The following is an 18,045-nucleotide window of genomic DNA, read 5'->3' as shown; positions in this document are numbered from 1 at the left end:
CAGGCTTGGAGGTGATTAGCACAAGTCACGAGCAAGGGGGGGACGGGAGGAGCCCCCGATACAGCCTCTGGCTTTTTAAGGGTGAGATCCGATGCTGGAATCCCCCGGGGAAAAAAAATCAATGACCCAGGAAAACTACACCAGCTGACAGCCTCAGGAAAAAGCTCAAGGAAGAGTTGCAAAGAAGAGAAAGGCTTAAGTAACTTTCCAAAACTCTGCACTGCTAATCTCCCAGGAGGCCCTATACTGTACAGACAATAGCTGAGACCCTTTTCGTTCTGGCACTTTCTTTCACCTGTGTTCACCATCCTTCTTCCATCCCCTTCTTCACAAAGGTTGAAGGGGTCCCAAGTTCCCTTCACCCTCCCTCTGCCTGGGTTTTTGATGTTTCCTTGTTCAGAAAAAAGCAAATGCTGCTCTCCAGTGCTCAGCTATTGTCGTCAGGCTTCAACTGGGAGGGTCCATCGTCTCTTTTCAGGTACTGGTTTCTACACACCCCTCCAAGTTCAGGAACAGGACCTCCTGTCACCAGGAAAGCAGGCATCAGGATTTGAGGCCACAGGGGTGAGAGTGTGTGTGTGTGTGTGTGTGTGTGTGTGTGTGTTGCAGTCACGTGATCAGGATCCACTGCTTCAACGAAAACATTCACTGAACCCTCAGACCAACATCTTTGGAGCTTAGGAATTTTCCTTGATGCCGTATGTCACATGGTTGGGGGTCCCTAAAGGTTCATTAAGTTTCAAGTCAAATGAATCAACTTTGAAGACTTCATCTTTCTCCCTGAGTCTTTTCTAATATTTCCCTGATGCCACACAAGATAGAATTTAGATCTAAATGTGAGTGTGTCTGTGGTTTCAGAGAAGGTTATTTTTCTTTTCTTCTTCCCAAAAGGCTCCCAAACACTTTCTCCCTGGTCTTCAGATCTCTGCAGAGCAAGGCTGACCAGAGAAAACATGGGAGCTCCTCGTGGATGCCCCTGGAAATATCACCACCAACTGAATGCTGGCTCTGGGAGTTTTGAAACCCGGAATTTAGGTTCCCATCAAAAACAGGACACAATTCCTTTTATTGTTTAGTCATTTAGAAAACCATGTATGAAAATATCCATTTCCCAGGATAGAACATCCCTGTTTGATAGTTCAAGTTCACCCTCTGGAACAGTTGCTGTGTACAGACAATTCCAAACTTGGGTGGTAACCTACAGACTGCTTCAAGGATTGCAACTGCTTTGCTAAAGCAACAAACTCTAAGTGTCTATAATCTCTGAAAACAATCTATTGGTTACACCACAATTTACCTAAGGCAATATTTGTTCAGTTACAATGATGTCACAAAAGAAGAGCTTGTTGGCTTTCAGTTCTTTCCTTAACAATATTCAGAGCTGATGGTGGCTGAATTCAGAACTGCTTTCCATAGCTTAAATCAGCAAAGACAGAACTTTTCTAGCAGCCAAGAAAGTTCTATCACCAAAAAAAAAAAAGAAAGAAAAGTCAATAGCACTTGAAATTCAGCATTTTCCCAGCACATTTACCACAGCGCTCTGACCCTGTGGTGCTCGATTTTAAGGACCACAGTTTCCTTGCCAAATAGGCATATCTTGGCTTCCTTTGCTAGGTAGAAACACTGCCTTGATATTAAATATTCAAAGCAAAGAACCTCTGACCCAAGAGCTCTCAGCTAACAATGACATTCTCTGTAAGTAAACTAGAAACCCAACTCAGCTTCTGGTTTGCCAGTGTCCCTTGCCCATGTACTAGTCTACTGCACAAATAGGGCTAGGGAACCACCCCTGTTCACCGTGATTTTACGCAAAAGACCCTGAGGCAGGGATACAGGAAGCCTGGACTTGGCAGGAGATGCTGGAGAGGTGAAGAGTGGGATTCAGAGCTGCTTCTTGGGCTGGGCAGGGGTGAGGAAAAGGGTGAAAGGCCTCCAACCTCACCAGATGCAGACCCAGGTCTGATACAATTGCAGGGACGTTGTTACTCTGAGCAAGTACCACGGTAATATGAGAATGTGGCTCCTACAGCCTTCATCAACCCAGAAACTTCTCTCACTTTGCGGCACCACACCTACAATCCCAGAACTATCTGAGATCAGCTGCGGGAGCCTTGGTCCCAGTCCCCCAAAAGAGAAGCCTCATCATTTACTGGGAGGGGGAAGTCGTTATTTTTTTTTTTTGTTAAGGTGATAGGGGGCTGGAGGGGGCAGACTCTGGTGCCTTTTGGCAGTACAGTCCCACCCCCGAGTCTCCTCTCTGTTTTGTAAGCTTCTACTCATCTCTCACTGCATCTCCAACAGACCTCCCATCCCCTTGGGCTTCCTTCCTGCCTGTCGGCACAAACTTCAGGTCAAGTGTCCTCTGGTCTGGTCTCCTTATGTGGGCACCTGAGAGGCTGGCTGGGGCACACCTGGACAATGCGGGTAGCAAACCAAGTGCAGTGTGGACCACAACACGTGTTCCAATAGCGCTGAGCGCGGCACAGGGTTCAGCTTAAGGTCCTTTAAGCCGACACGCATCCATCGGAGTCGGATCCCTGACCCTGGGAAATTGACGAAGTTAACTCATTCGGAGAGAAGCTCCAAATACCCTACCCACCCTTCCTTCTCGGGGGGGGGGGGGGACGACTCCCCTGCCACCATCCCACACGCAGCTACTTATACACTAAGGGCTCGCATCACAGGCAAGAAAACTGGCTCTAAGCCCGCTCCAACTTTAAACCAACCCGGCCTTGCCCCCTCGGGAGCCTGCCCCCAACCGAGGGCTCACCTGGGCGCCCCGCGGCGCCGGGGACGCACAGCGAGCGAGGTCGCCTCTTACCGGAGAAGTCCGTGAGCGCTGCGATCTCTTTGGAGCAGACCAGGACCGTGCAGTAGAAGAGGCGCAGGAGCTGCCCGGGAGGCTCTACCTGCCTGCGGAGGCCGGGATGCTGTGCGGGCTGGGGCGCGGGCGGCGGGCTCGCGTATCCCGGCAGGAGCATGGTGCGCGGCGCGACAGAGCGCGGGCGCGGGCCCGGGGCGCGCGGGGGGTCGCTGGGCGGAGGGCGGCGTCACATGGCGGGGCGAGTCGGTAGCCAGCGGCTCCGCGGCCCCCTGCCACCTCCTGGCCCAGGCTGCCAGAGCCTCCTCCCCACGGCGGGCGAGCACCGGCTCCCCAGCAAAGAGCAGGGGGCGGAGAACTGGGGCGGGGCGAGGAGCCCCGGGAAGGATCCGCGTAGTTTCCCCGAGAGGAAATCTCCGCTGCGGCCGCGCGGGAGGAAACGAGGGCGGGGGGCGAAGGGAAAGTGTAGCCTCTCGCGCCCCGGGGCTGCGGCGGAGGCTGGTCCCTGGCGAGCTGCCGGCCGGGGAGGGCGCCCCCAGCAGCGAGCCGAAGGTCGCGCAGCTTGAGCGCCCTCCACGCCCGGGTCCCCGCCCCTGAGACGACCCGGCACCCCTGACCAGGCCCGCGCTGGCCCCGTGCCAGCCTCGCCCCGGCCGCCGGAGGAGCGCGGCCGGTGCCCGTGACGCACTTTGGAGCCAGCGCCGCGCGTCGAGTCCGGGAGCCCCAGGGCGGAGGCGGGGCCGAGGCCGGGGTGGGGGCCGCGGGAAGGTGGGGTCCTGGAAGTGTGGGACCGCAGCGCTGACGTCTCTGCCACCCGGCGCGCTCCACGTGCACAGTCACCAAGAACGCACAGCTATCCCCATTTCACAGAAGAAGAGACTGAGACCCGGACCACTGCCCAACGCCAAAGCTTAGGCAGCCTGGACAGGAACCGTCGCGGGGCTGGGGCGGGGGGCGGGGGGGAGGGCGCGGGGCTGGGCGCGCGGCTGGGGTTGGGGAGGGATGTGCGTTGTGCTGAAAACGGATCAGATGACTCCAGAGCCGGTTTCTTTTCGCTGCGACTACGTTTCCTTTGGGTCCTGGTTGTCCGCCGCGCTCAGAGGATCTGACACTGGGCTGGCACGGACGGCCGCCGAACGCTAATAAATGGGCTTTGTTTTAAAATGGGCCACAGCATCTTTCCGAACCTCTCGATTACGCGCGGTGTGACCTACGTTTGGATGCCCAGCCGGTGGGCGAGGAGCGGGCTGCAGGGCCCGGGCTCGGGGGAACCGAGGACAAGTGCGTGGGGGCTCCGTGGATGCGCGCCTGGTGCGGTACCTGGGGTCCAGGGACCCAAAGGCCGCGGACTGCGCGGGGCGTCCGGGCCAGGAGGCGCCGGCGGGAAGGAGGAGGGCCGGGCGGGCGGGCGCTCGGCACAAAGTGTTCCCGAACACCGCGGGAGGGCCTGCCAAGTTCGCGGCGGGCCTGACGCGGAAACGTAGATAATGAGGCCCAAAAGGGCGGGCCCGGGCGCACTGCGCCCGCCGGCTCCGAACTACACAGGGATCGCCGCACAGTGCGGCGGGGAGGCCTGGAGAGAGAAAACCGAGACTCGCTGGCCTACCTGTGGGAACCTCTTAGAGGTGTGCCGCAAGGATCGCGGAGGGCTGGATGTCATTGCGTCCCACACTGCTCCAACAGGGGCAGGGGAACTGGGATTCCGGCCATTTCCTCCCTGGCTTGGGGTGGGGTTTGGGGAGCAAATGCAAACAGCAATATTTGTAAGTGGGACCCGGGCACAGTGATTTTTTAAATCTACATTAAAATAGTCAACCTTCTCAATAACCCTTAGACCTAAGTATTCTTGTGCACTTTCTTGGTTGGGGAAACTGAGGCAGGGGTAAGGATGCCCAGCACTTAAAAGCCATTCAGTAAGTGACGTTTGCTCAAAACTCAGTCCCCTTGTGTTCTTTCCATTCTATTCTTCCGTCTACTTTAGATGTGAATTAGGTGCCTATGTGTGCCAGATCCTCTGGTAGGAGCTGAGGACGCCTGCACAGGAAGGGAACCATGCTCCCTCAGGGCTGCGGGCTGCCACCACTGTCCTGTAGGGATGCGCTGCTTTCCAGATGCCAGTGTGGACACTGCTACTAAGTGTGACAGCATCCCCAGGCTTCCTTATCTCTAAAGGCATCAGGCTCATTGTGAGGATTTAATGAGTTGATACAGGTGACATGGGTAGGACTGGGCCTGGAATGAGTAAGTGCTCAGTCAATATTAGTCATTGGTCCAGTGAGAAAGGCAGACATTGAACAGGTAATGCCAAGGGAACTGAAAGGGGCCATGAGAGGGAGACAGAGGGAAGGAGGGAGGGAGGGAGGAAAGGAGGTGTGAGGGACCTTTTAAGGCAAGATGGGTGAGAAAGACGGGAAGGGTTGGCCAAGCAAAAGCCAGGTATTTGGGGAGGATGAACATCTTAGGAAAAGGGATCAGCATATGTGAAATCCCAAAGAAGCATGGCTCCACAGAGAAGCTTGGCGGGCACCAAGCAGAGAGATAAGGGCAGGGCAAGGCGACGTGGAGAGGTCAGCTTCCAGAGCTCAGGGCTCAGGGACCCAGAGACCTTGGTGAACACGTCTGTCTTTTTTCTGTTTGTTTGTCTGGTTTTTATTTTGTTTTTGTTTTTGTCCTTGTCTTTTGGCCATGTTGCAAAGCTTGTGGGATCTTGGTTCCCCAACCAGGGATTGAACCTGGCCCCTTGGCAGTGAAAGCGAGAAGTCCTAACCACTGGACTGCCAGGGAAGTCCCAGAACACTTCCATCTTTATCCTAAGCTTTCATGAGCACTTCCATCTCAAGCCAAGCAAAGGGCTATAAGCAGATGAGTGACACAGTCAGGTGTGTGTTGGTAAAAGATGACTCTGGCTGCTGAATGCAAGTGAACTTGAGGGGTCAACAGTGGGTCCTGGGATTAGACACCTAAGAACTGAAAGCAGGGATTCCCAGAGATACTTGTACACCCATGTTCACAACAGCATAATTCACAATAGCCAAAAGGGGGAAGCAACCCAAGTGTCCATCGATGGATGAATGGATCAACAAAATGTGGGATATTATCCAATCATAGAAAGAAATGAACTTCTGATACATACTACAGTGTGAATGCACCTTAAAAACATTTTGCTATGTGAAATAAGCAAATGATAAATATCTCATAGTTCCACTTACATGAAATATCTAGAATACACAAATTTATAGAAACAGAGAAAAGATTAGAGGCTACCAAGAGTCGGGAAATAGATGATAGTGATGGCTGTATAACCCTGTGGATGTAATGAATGCCACTTAATTGTACACTTAAAAGGGCAATTTTTCTGTCATATAGTTACCACAACGTCAAAAAAATTGATAATGTAATTTGCCAAAACCCACTGAACTGTAAATGGGTGAGTTGTGTGGTATATAGATTATATCTCCATAAAGCTGGGGTGTTTTTTTGTTCGTTTGTTTGTCTGGGCCATGCAGCATGCAGGATCTTAGTTCCCTGACCAGGGGTTGAACCCAAGCTCCCTGCAGTGGAAGTGCAGAATTTTAACCGCTGGACCACCAGGGAATTCCCCCATAAAGCTGTTTTTTAATTTAAATTTTTTTCTTTAAAAATTTTTATTGAAGTATAGTTCATTTACAATGTGTTAATTACTGCTATACAGCAAAGTGACTCAGTTATATTTATATATATGTATATATGCAATATATATATATATACACACACAATCTTTAAAAAATTCTTTTCTTTTTCGTATACTTTTCCCTTATGGTTTATTACTGGATATTGAATATAGTTCCCTGTGCTATACAATAGAACCTTGTTGTTTATCAAGCTGTTTCTTAAAAGATCAAACAAAGACCACAAAGTGGATCCAGGGAGGTGATCAGGAGGGAAGGGTAGCCTGGAGGCTATGACTGAGCATGGGGTTGGGGCTTTGCAGGCCCAGAGAGAAGGGGGAAGCGGCCAGATTGGAAGGGTGTCTGGGGAGGGTGGAGAGTACAGTGTGCCCAGGTGCTTGTGGGATGTGAGTGAGGAGGCTGGAGGACAATCCCTGCCTGCTTTCTGCTGTGCCCTGTTAAGTCACATCTTATTCCTAATCTGATCTCTTTAGGAATTTTGGAATCTTGCAAGAAAATTAAAGAATTCCATTTATTTTCCTCTCTGGTCCTCATATTTTGTGTGCCCCCAACAAAATGGAAGCCAATTACTCCCCACCCCCATTTCCCTCTCTGAAAATATTATACAATCAAATACCTAAACTCTGGGGTACTAACAGGGACCAGCGACAGAACTGACTGGCCCAGTGCAAAATAAAAACACATGGCTACTTGTTCAGAAATTATCACGAATTTCAAGATAGTGGTAGCGAGGTATTAAACCCAGCGTGGGCTCTTTGAGCACAGGGTCCTGAGCGACTATACAGCCCACATGCCCACAAGCTAGCCCTGGTACTACCAGTATCTCCTTGTCTCAGGTACGGAAACCGACAACATGACCTACACAGATCATCTGCGACAGAATCTGAAACTCTCTTAAGCTGCAAAGGCAAAGAAATTAGGAGATGGACACCAAGACAGAGTAAAATAAGCATTCCTTTCTATGTAATGGCACCATTGGCCATCTTGCCCCTTCTTGCACATGAGTTTGAGAAGTGCCTCTGTACCTGGAACATTTGTTCTGTGTGTAAGAGGCACCCTTGCGGGACTTTGTAAATTACATACCTTAATTCCTGCCTTTTCCCCCCTTCCTTTTGAAGCAAACCTGCTCCTTCTTTCCAACTCTAAGTTACATCCCTATTTTCCTCCTTCCTTGAGATCCTGGCTTCTTCCCTCCCCACATAGCCAAACCTGCTTCAGAGGAGGTTTGTGTGCTGTGCACTTAAACTCCAGCCCAAACCTGTGCTCTCAGTGGGCCATCAAGGTGAGGCTTTGGGGCTTTCAACAAAGATGGTCTGCGTGCAGCCGCTCTGAGAAGACATAAGCCACCATTTCTCAGCTGCAAAGAAACCACCCTTTCAGCTCAGGATACTGAGGCCAAATGTTGTCCAGAGCGAAAAAGGCTTATTTTTAGAAAGCAACAAACGGTGGTTTGTTTATAGAGCTGGCACCAAAAAGCCACATTAATAGCAAAGAGCCTGCTCGCTGAAGACTGTGAAAGCTGGGGATGCAGTAGAGAGGCTGTGAAGGGAATGTTTGGCCCAAAAGCCTATGAAAGGAAGACTTGAAGAATATGGGCTCAAAACTGGTGTCTGTCCCAGGTCAAAGGCATCAAATGCAATAGCCTATACTCTGCCCCTGAGAGATAGCCACCCGGAGAGGCATTGGATCTCCCTGACTTTCATTTTTTCAAGTCTGCAAAATGAAAATGGTGGACTCAAAAGTCCATTTTGGCTCTAAATGCCCACAGCCTATTTAAATTAGATGTAGGATTTCAGGAAATTGGGCTAAATCTATACTGGTTCCATGACAGTCCTTAATGTTTTCCTTTTCTTTTTTTGTTTTTTTTAAATGTTATTTGTTTATTAATTTTTTTGGCTGTGTTGGGTCTCCATTGCTGCATGCAGGCTTTCTCTAGTTGTGATAAATGGGCTACTCTTCACTGCGGTGCGCAGGCTTCTTACTGCAGTGGCTTCTCTTGTTGCAGAGCACGGACTCTAGGCACGCAGGCTTCAGTAGTTGTGGCGCATGGGCTCAAAAGTTGTGGCTCGCGGGCTGTAGAGCGCAGGCTCAGTAGTTGTGGCGCACAGGCTTAGTTGCTCCGTGGCATGTGGTATCTTCCCGGACCAGGGCTCGAACCCGTGTCCTCGGCATTGGCAGGATTCTTAACCACAGCTCTACCAGGGAAGTCCCTAATGTTTTCTTAAATATGTATTTTCATTTCTTTTTTGCTCTCAGTTTGTTTCTGTGTTGTTCATATTTTTCTCTTTGTAGAAGAAGGATGTAGCATGAGCACATGCTGGGGTGGATTCCTGGAGCACTGTGGATGATGGAATTCTGATTCATGGGAGTTTTCAGTGCGAAAATTCCCTAGTATTCAAGGCAGTAAACTCAGTTTCTGGAGGACAGCACCAGTCCAGCTTGGAAGGAGCAGGCACCACTTTCCCCTCTAAGGCTGGAAAGTGCTGGGTTCCCACAGAAGCCCTGAGGCTGCTCCCTGCTGCCCTCAGCAAATGCTGCAGGGAATCCAGCCTGCCTGGACCCCATCTGAGAGCCAGGCAGTTTGCTCTGGAGACCCCAACCCCCTACTCTTCCTACCTCATTCTGTGCCATCAGAAAGGAAAGTGTGCTGATGGAAGGAAGTTCCCTAGTAGGTTGGAAAGAAGCACATCTAGTTCTGAACGACCAAGCTGGCCCTGCAGATGACATAGCGTAGGGTAGTGGGTAACTGTACGGCCTCTACGGTCAGAATGCAAAGGTTTGAATCCCAGCTCTAGCATTACTGGTGCTTGTGTCGTGGTTGTGCTACAGTTTAGAGCTGACATAGAGCAGAAAGCCTAGTCAGAGCAGAAGCCCCATACGTGGTAATAAACGTAACCATTTCATGGCTTTCTTGTATCAATATTGCTTGAACATGACACGTTTGGTCTCCATTCAAACCCCTAGGAATGTCTTTGTGATCAAATGCCCTTTGCCCTGTTAGGTCATGATGGAAATAATTTCCGACTTGTTCCTCTGGAGGACCGTAGCCCTGGTCCCCTGTCAGGGAACTGGGCTGGGCTTTTTCACCAGAATTTTGTTTTTTTCTTTCTGTGAACTCTCCCTGACCCTGGTTTCTGAATACCCCCTTTTCTTCCCACTTCTGGCCCACTCTGTCGGCCTCCTCACCCTCTTCCTCTGCCCAGAAGCATCCCTGTCCCCCAGCCCTCTGTGAGATACCTGAGTTCTTGGGACCTCAGTCGAATCTGACATCAGCTCTTCCAATCCTCAAAGGCCTGACACTATATAACCTTTCTTTTTTTAAATTAGTTTTTACTGTGGTAAAATATACATAATGTAAAATGTAGCACCTTCACCATTTTTAAGTGGTGAGTATATAGACCATATTGGCCCCTGTAGTAACAATGTCTCTCCCAGAAGGAAAAAAAGAGAAAAGTGGTCATGTGTAAGCTCAGTCTGTTTCCCTTTGGTCAACAGCAGTAAAAAAAAAAAAAACAAAAAAAGAACATCCTTTAGCAAAAGCCTCAGAACCGTGAGGGAGAGGCTGGGAGGCGGAGGACCGCTGCACAGGTGCTGGGAGAGGAGAAACCCGCCGCTTCAGAAGGTGCAGTTTCTGTAACCCAACAGAGGAAGGTACTAGGAGCTGACAAGGGCGCCCTCTGTAGGTGAGAATCTTAATTTGTGTCTTAGGAATAATAACTGTGGTCCATGAATTTCATAAATCATTTCTTTTTACTGTGGTGAAACACACATAACCTAACACTCAACCATTTTAAGTGTACAGTTTAATAGCATTCGGTACATTCACATTGTTGTACAACCATTACTTCCATCCATCACCAGAACGTTCTTCATCTTCAAAAACTGAAACTCTATCCCTATTAAACAAGAACTCTCCACCCTCCTCTTTCCCCAGGCCTGGCACCCAACATTCTACCTTCTGTCTCTATGGCTCTAACTACTCTAGGCCCCTCATATAATTGTAATCTTACAGTATTTATCCTTTTGTATCTGGCTTCTTTCATTTAGTATGATGTCTTCAAGGTTCATCCATGTTGTATAATGTCTCAGAATTTCCTTCCTTTTTTTAAAAATAAATAAATTTATTTATTTATTTATTGGCTGTGTTAGATCTTTATTGCTGCACATGGGCTTTCTGTAGTTGCGGCGAGCAGGGGCTACTCTTCGTTGTGGTGTGCAGGCTTCTCATTGCAGTGGCTTCTCTTGTTGTGGAGTATGGGCTCTAGGCGCACGGGTTTCAGTAGTTGTGGCATGTGGGCTCAGTAGTTGTGGCTCATGGGCTTAGTTGCTCCACAGCATGTGGGATCTTCCTGGATGAGGGCTCAAACCCATGTCCCCTGCATTGGCAGGTGGATTCTTAACCACTGTGCCACCAGGGAAGTCCCTCCTTTCTTTTGAAGGCTCGTTAATACCCCATTGTATGTCTACAACACATTTTGTTTGCCCGTTTAGTTTTTGATGGACACTTGGGTTGTGTCCACCTCTTGGCTATGGTGAACGATATGGTTATGAACATGGGTGTACAAAAAAAGAAAATTTTAATGTAAATGATCATTCCCAAGGGGAAGTATAAAGCTACCAAAAAGAAAACAAATCAGATCTGTTGATGGGAATTTAGAATCCACAAAAGTGAGCCCCAATTAAGGGTATAGAGTAGAGGTTCCCAAACTTTCTCAGTTCCTGAAGCCCTTATTTTCCTAATGATTTTCACTGGGCCCCTAGGCCTAAAATAAAATAAAATAAAATATAATAAAATAAAATGAAATGTTATTGAACTGTTACAAATTTGTTAAATATCTAGACCCAAACAACTTAGCAAGTGTTTATGTTCTAACAGTTAAGTAGCTATTTGGGAAAAAGAAACACATTATTGAAAAGAAAAATTTTTTTATTTTTTTCTTAAATAAACACAATTATTTACTAAGGGGGTATGTGGACCTGTTAGGCATGTTGTTATCTCTCCAAACTTGAAATCAGATTGGACACTGCCACCCTTATTTTCTGTTTCAGGTAGATTTTTCTTGGTACTTGATTTTTTTTTTTTTTTTTAGATTTTTTTTACGTGGATCATTTTTAAAGCCTTTATTGAATTTGTTACAATATTGCTTCTGTTTTATTTCTTGGCTTTTTGAACTTGAAGCATGTGAGATCTTAACTCCCCGACCAGGGATCGAACCCACACCCCCTGCATTGGAAGGCAAATTCTCAACCACTGAACTGCCAGGGAAGATTCCAGTACTTGCTTTTTATTACAGTAACCACTGAAGCTCTGACATCCTTGATAGGAAAGTAGTGCACAAAAAAAAAAAAAAAAGAAAGAAAGAAAGAAAAGAAAACTAGCACAATCTAATGTTGAAACTGTGAAATATCTTGAGTTCATAGTTTGCAACAGATGTCAGAAATTGCTAGTTGTGTTTCCCTCAACTTACAAAAATCTTCCAATCTGTGAGTTTCTTGTAGTGCTCTGGGCAGTTCTGCGCCCAGTTTTGGGAACTGCAAATCTAGATAGTTCAGATACCACGAAGACCTTACTTTGTTAACAAGAACTGCGTAAACTGTGTCTGGCTGACGCTCCAACCGACCTCATTTTTACCACTCTGGCCCTCCCTCCACTGCAGACACATTGGCCCTTTTGCTGTTTCCTGACCTCTCTGATTATGTTACTACCTCAGTGCCTTTGCGTTTGCTGTAGCTCCTACCTGGAACTCTCTTCCCCCACAGGTTGCTTCCCTAACTCATTCAGGGCAGTCTGCTGTGTACACCAGTCACCATCCCCCCAACCTTCCTCAGCCCCAGAGCACTCAAGTTGACTTGCCTACCATTCCATCCGTCTTCCTGCACTTTCAGGGGTGATTTGCCCCACACAAACCCTTTTGAAAATATAATTACATTTGAAATTAGCGGTCCCTGATTACTTCAATAGCAACAAAGGAAAGTTGCAGTTGATGTAATCAAAGTGTTCACGAACACCAAAAAAAAAAAAAAAAGTAAACTGAATAATAAAGACCAAAGAAAGTAAAGGAAATAACATGAATGCACAAAATTGTCACAGTTGAAACTAGCAAGCCAAGAGTACCCAGAGACGACATACAAATGAAGAGCTGACCGTGTGGTGGCAGTGACACTTGGCTGCTGAGACCTCTAAACCCAAATTGTTCCTGGACGGGTGAAGAAACACCTCTCCCACCTGAGGAAGGAACCGCAAAGTCTTACTGCCAAGAGGCTTGCATTCCAGGCTGGGAGGGATTTGTGGAGGAGCTTTGCAATATACCACACCATCCTTTTCCCATTGATCTTTGGTGCCAACTTTTTTTTTTTCTTTTTTCTCATTAAACTTTGTTTCAAGTAGTCTCAAAATTCTGTGCCAGATTTTTGGTCACGTTGTTTCCATTAAAAAGTGCTGACTTTGGGGGCTTCCCTGGTGGCGCAGTGGTTAAGAACCGGCCTGCCAATGCAGGGGACACGGGTTCGAGCCCTGGGCAGGGAAGATTCCAGATGCCACAGAGCAACTAAGTCTGCGAGCCACAACTACTGAAGCCCACACAATTAGAGGCCGTACTCCATGACAAGAGAAGCCCCTGCACTAAGTCTGAACACCGCAAGGAAGAGTTGCCACAACTAGAGAAAGCCGGTGAGCAGCAACAAAAACCCAATGCAGCCACCCTTCCCCCCCCCCATAAAAACAAACCATACCTTAAAAAAAAAAAAAGAAAGAAAGAAAAAGAAAACCAAACACACACTGCTCACCAAACATTCTGCTTTCCTTCTGAAGGTTTTTAATGATACATTTTTACCATTAACCAGTCTTTCACTAGTCAACCTAAATGGCCAATTGAGACAAACCGTTCTGAGATCTTTTTTCAACACTGATTAAGATGGGAGTTGCAGGTATTGGGATAATTTAGCTTCCTGAACTTTCTGGACAGACTTGGTGACCTTGCCAGGTCCAGCAGCCTTCTGGGCCACTGCTTTGATGACACCCACAGCAACTGGCTGTCTCGTATCATGAACAGTAAAACAGCCCAAAGGAGGATCATCACAGAAGCTCTCAACACGCATGGACTTGCCGGGAGCCACATCAATCATGTCGGCATCACCAGGTTTCAAGAATTTTGAGTCATCTTCCAGCTTTTTCCCAGAATGGTCATCAATCTTCTCCTTCAGCTCAATAAATTTGTAAGAAATGTGAGCTGTGTGACAATCCCACAGAGGTAGGTAGCCAGCACTGATTTGGCTTGGATGGTTTAGGATGGTCAGGAAGTCAGCTGCTTCCTTTGGTGGGTCATTTTTGCTGTCACCAGGTACATTGCCATGGTGAACATCTTTGACAGACACCTTTTTGACATTGAAGTCCACATAGTCCCAGGACGATCTTCACTCAAAGCTTCATGGTGCATTTCAACAGACTTTTAGCTTCAGTTGTAATGTGGACTGGAGCCGAGCTGACCACCATGCTGGGTTTGAAAAAGCAGTCTCTACAGGAACAGTACCAGTTCCATCAATTTTGTAGATGTCCTGGAGGGGCAGACAAATGAGCTTGTCAGTTGGACAAGTTGGTGGCAGAATGCAGTCTAGGGCTTCAGGCGGTGTGGTTCCACCGGCATTGCCATCTTTATGGATAACTTTCCACGGCTCCAGCATGTTGCCAGCGTTCCATCCGGAACTGGCACAAATGCTACTATGTCAGGGTTGTAGCCATTCTTCTTAACATAGGTGCCGACTTCCTTAACGGTTTCCACATAACTCTCCCTGGCTGTAGGAATCCCTTTTTGTTGACACCAACAATTAGTTGCTTCACACCCAGAAAGTAAGCCAGAAGGGCACACTCATGGGATCTGGCTTCAAATTCACCAAAACCATGAGCAATGATCAAGACAGCACAGTCTGGCTGAAATGTGCCTGCAATCATGTTTTTGATAAAGTCTCTGGGTCCTGTGGCATCAATGATGGTGATATAATATTTGCTGATGTTGAATTTCTACAGGGAGATATTAATACCACATATCAATGGGGATACCACACTCACATTCATCCTTCACTTTATCCAAGACCCAGGCATCCTTGAAGAAGCCCTTTCCCATCTCAGCAGACTCCTTCTCAAATTTTTCGATGGTTCTTTTGTCACTCACCACATATGTAGATCGGATGGCCATTAAGGGTAGGCTTGCCTGAATCTACGTGTCCAATGATGACAATGTTGATAAGAGTCTTCTCCTTTCCCATTTTGGCTTAGATTCAGTAGTGTGTGTTTCACGCCTGTGTTCTGGTGGAAACCCCGCTGTGAAAAAGTAGTGCCGTCTTTATCATGTAGCAAGTTCCTATATATGCCTAGGTCTTTGTATTCGTTTGAATAACTTTTGACTTTGGACTAAGTCTAGAGTTACAGAAAAGTTGAAAAAAAAGGAATCCATATACCCTCATCCAGTTTCATCTAATGTCCATATTTTTCATGCGTGTTTGGTACATTTGTTAAAACTAAGAAACCAACTTTGGTGCATTGCTATTAACTAAATTCCACACTTTATTCATATTTTACCAACTTTTCCCCTGGTGTCCTTTTCCTGTCCCAGGATCCAGTCCAGGGCATCACAGTACGTTTAGTTGTCATGTCTCCCCAGGCTCATCTGATCTTTGACAGTTTCCCAGTTTTTCTTTGTTTTTCATGATCTTGACAGTTTTAAGGAGTACAGATGATGCATTTTTTAGACTGTCCCTCAATTTGGATTTGTCTGATATCTTTCACATGATTGGGCTAGGGTTATGGGTTTGGGGAAGGATGCTATAAATGTGACATGCCCTTCTTATCACATCACATCATCACATCACATCAATCACATCACATCACATCACAAATGGTACATGATAGCGATAGCACTTATCATTGGTGATGTTAACCTCGATCACTCGGTTAAGGTAGTGTTTGTCATGTGTCCCCACTGTAAAGTTACCTTTTTTCCTTTTCCATACTCTAATCTTTGGAAGTTGGTCACTAAGCCTGCACTGGAGGAGGGGGAAGGGAGTGTGTGAACTAAACTCCACCTCTTGGAGCAGGAAGTATTTACATCTATTACTTGGATTCCTTTTGTAGGAAAGATTTGTAAGAAAGCTTATCTTATAAGGAAGATCTCCTTCCCCATTTATTTATTCTGCGATCATTTTTATATCAGTATAGACTTATATATATTTATTTTACACCTGAGATTGTAATCCAATTATTTGGATTAGTTTGTCACTCAAGTTGTTAATTATTTTGTCACTCAAAGGAAATATACGCATGTGTATACAAACCCAGGTGTAATGCATATCTATACTTATTTCTGTATCCATCTATCTCTGTTTATGTTAAGCGACATATGAGATGATACTAATGTCTTGAATTTTTATCCAGTCCCACAGGGTTCATTTTAGCCTTACCTTCTTGTTTATATGTAACTGCCCTCTTCAACAGTGAGAAACCTGACCCCCATTATCTCCCATCCATTTATTTATTTGTTCAATTCCAGGATACGTGAAAAGAAGTTTCAGAATTGTTAACATATACCTCCATGACATAGGTCTGTTTTTGAGTCTATATTCTGTTCCACTGGGTCATTTGTCTTTTTTTTTTTTTTTTACCACTACCATTCTAATTTGATTATTATAACCTTAAGATATCTTCATGCATGATAAGGAAGTCTTTTTGACTTAGCTACTCATAGACCTTTATTTCTCCATACAAATTTATTATGATTTTTTTGAGTTTCTTAATTTTGACTGGAATGGCAATGGTCCTATAGCTTAATTTAGGAAGAATTAACTAACAAATTTATACTGTGAAGACATTCTTCCATGAACATTTTATTGTCTATTTAGTCAGATCTTCTTTTACAATTTTCTCCTTAGAGATGTTATGCAGTTGTTTTAGTTTAATTCAGAAATAATTGGCAGGTTTTTTTTTTCCTTGTGAGTGGTGTTTTGTTTTCTGCTACATTTTTAAATTAGTTATTACTAGTGTAGAGGTAATGATACCAATTTTGGTAACTTGATCCTATATCTGACAACCTGGCTAAACTTTTATTTAGTTTGTATTTCTGTTGAATTTTCTAAGTAGATGGCAGTTTTGTCTCTTCTAATTTTTCTATCTCTTATTGCTAACCTTATCTCATTAATCAGTCCCTCTAGTAATAGACAGTAGCGTATTGCACATTCATCTGTGTCTTTCCTATTGTTCCCAGTCATAATTCAAATGCATCTAAAATCTTTCCATTATGTGTAATGATTACTGTAGGTTTTAGGTACATATAGTCTTTGTTAAGTTAAGGACGTTCCTTCTATTCCTAGTTTTATGTGAATTTAAGACATCATGACCAGGTATATTTTCAAATGCCTTTTCTATCTATTGAGATAAGAATTTATTTTTCTCCTTTAATCCATTAATGTGGTGAATTACATAGATGTAATATCAAACCATTCTTGTATTTTTTTTTAAGTGCAGTGTTGGATTAGGTTAGCTAGTATTTTATTTACATGCATCTATGTCCATAAGTGAAATATGCCCATCATTTTCTTACTTTGTATCACCCATAGTTAATTTTGTCTTTAAGGTTATATTAGCCTCATAAGAGATGTTGGGAATCTTTCTTTCTTTTTTGTTTTATAAAGCAAACTGAATAAGGTAGGGATTATCTGTTTCTTAAAAGATTGCAAGAACTTACCTGAAAATCACCTGTATCTTGGGAAAGACTTGGTTATCATATCAATTTACTTAACAGTTATTGGTCTATCCAAATTTTCTATTGTTTTTGGTGCCAATTTGGGGATTTTTACTTTTTCCTAGAAGCGTAATTTGTTAATTTCTTTTAGTTTTGAAAGTTTTTGTGAATAGTTGTTTCTAAATATGTTTATAAATATACTTAAATATTTACTATTTAAAATCTATGTTTGTATACTGTTTTTCCCCTTTACTCCTGTGTTTTGTTGCTTTGCAGTTTTTCTTTTTCCTTCCTCCTTGGTCTTGCCACAGGTTTGTTTACTTAATCTAAAAAAGAGAAACAATCAGCTTTTGGTTTGTGAATATTCTTTATTGTTTTTCTCATTCTCTTTATAATTGATTTCTCTCCTTATCTTTGCTTCCCTTTTCTCCTTACTTCTTTGGGTTGATTCTATTGTACTTTTTCCAATTTCTTGATTTGTATATGTATCATCAGTTCATTTGTTTTCAACCTTTCTTGCTTTCTGATAAATGTACTTAAAGCTATAAATTTTCCTTTAAGACCTGCGTCCCACAGACTAAGCAATATAAAGTGTTCATTTTATTGCATTCTGAGTCTTTCATAATTTCCCTAATACTTCCCAAGGATTACTTAGAAGTTTTTTTTTTCTTCTCCCAGGCTTGTGGGATTTTAAAAAACCTATCCTCGTATTATCAAGGTCAAATTTTATTGCCTGATGGTCAGAGAACAAGCTCTGTATGATGTTGATTTTTTTGGAATTTATGAGGACCTCCTTTGTGGCCTAGGAGGTAGTCAATTTTTATGA

General features: G+C 45.3%; 1 protein-coding gene across 2 annotated transcripts in view; it reads right to left on the bottom strand.

Annotated features, from left to right (window-relative positions):
• The window catches only part of EVA1C (eva-1 homolog C), an 89,008-nt gene extending 85,507 nt beyond the window's left edge, over positions 1-3,501 (bottom strand). Inside the window, exon 1 of one of the 2 annotated variants that reach the window (XM_057697706.1) lies at positions 2,771-3,501. In XM_057697706.1, coding sequence (XP_057553689.1) covers positions 2,771-2,981 — 211 coding nt within the window. In that variant the 5' untranslated portion in view covers positions 2,982-3,501. The remainder of the gene's footprint in view (positions 1-2,770) is intronic. The other variant, XM_057697707.1, reaches the window with a different exon arrangement.
• Positions 3,502-18,045: the final 14,544 nt, after the last annotated feature.

Source organism: Hippopotamus amphibius, chromosome 10 (genome assembly GCF_030028045.1).
Source record: "Hippopotamus amphibius kiboko isolate mHipAmp2 chromosome 10, mHipAmp2.hap2, whole genome shotgun sequence".
Lineage (NCBI taxonomy): Eukaryota > Metazoa > Chordata > Mammalia > Artiodactyla > Hippopotamidae > Hippopotamus > Hippopotamus amphibius.
Note: the sequence above shows the minus strand (reverse complement) of the source record. Positions and strands in the feature narration are given on the sequence as shown.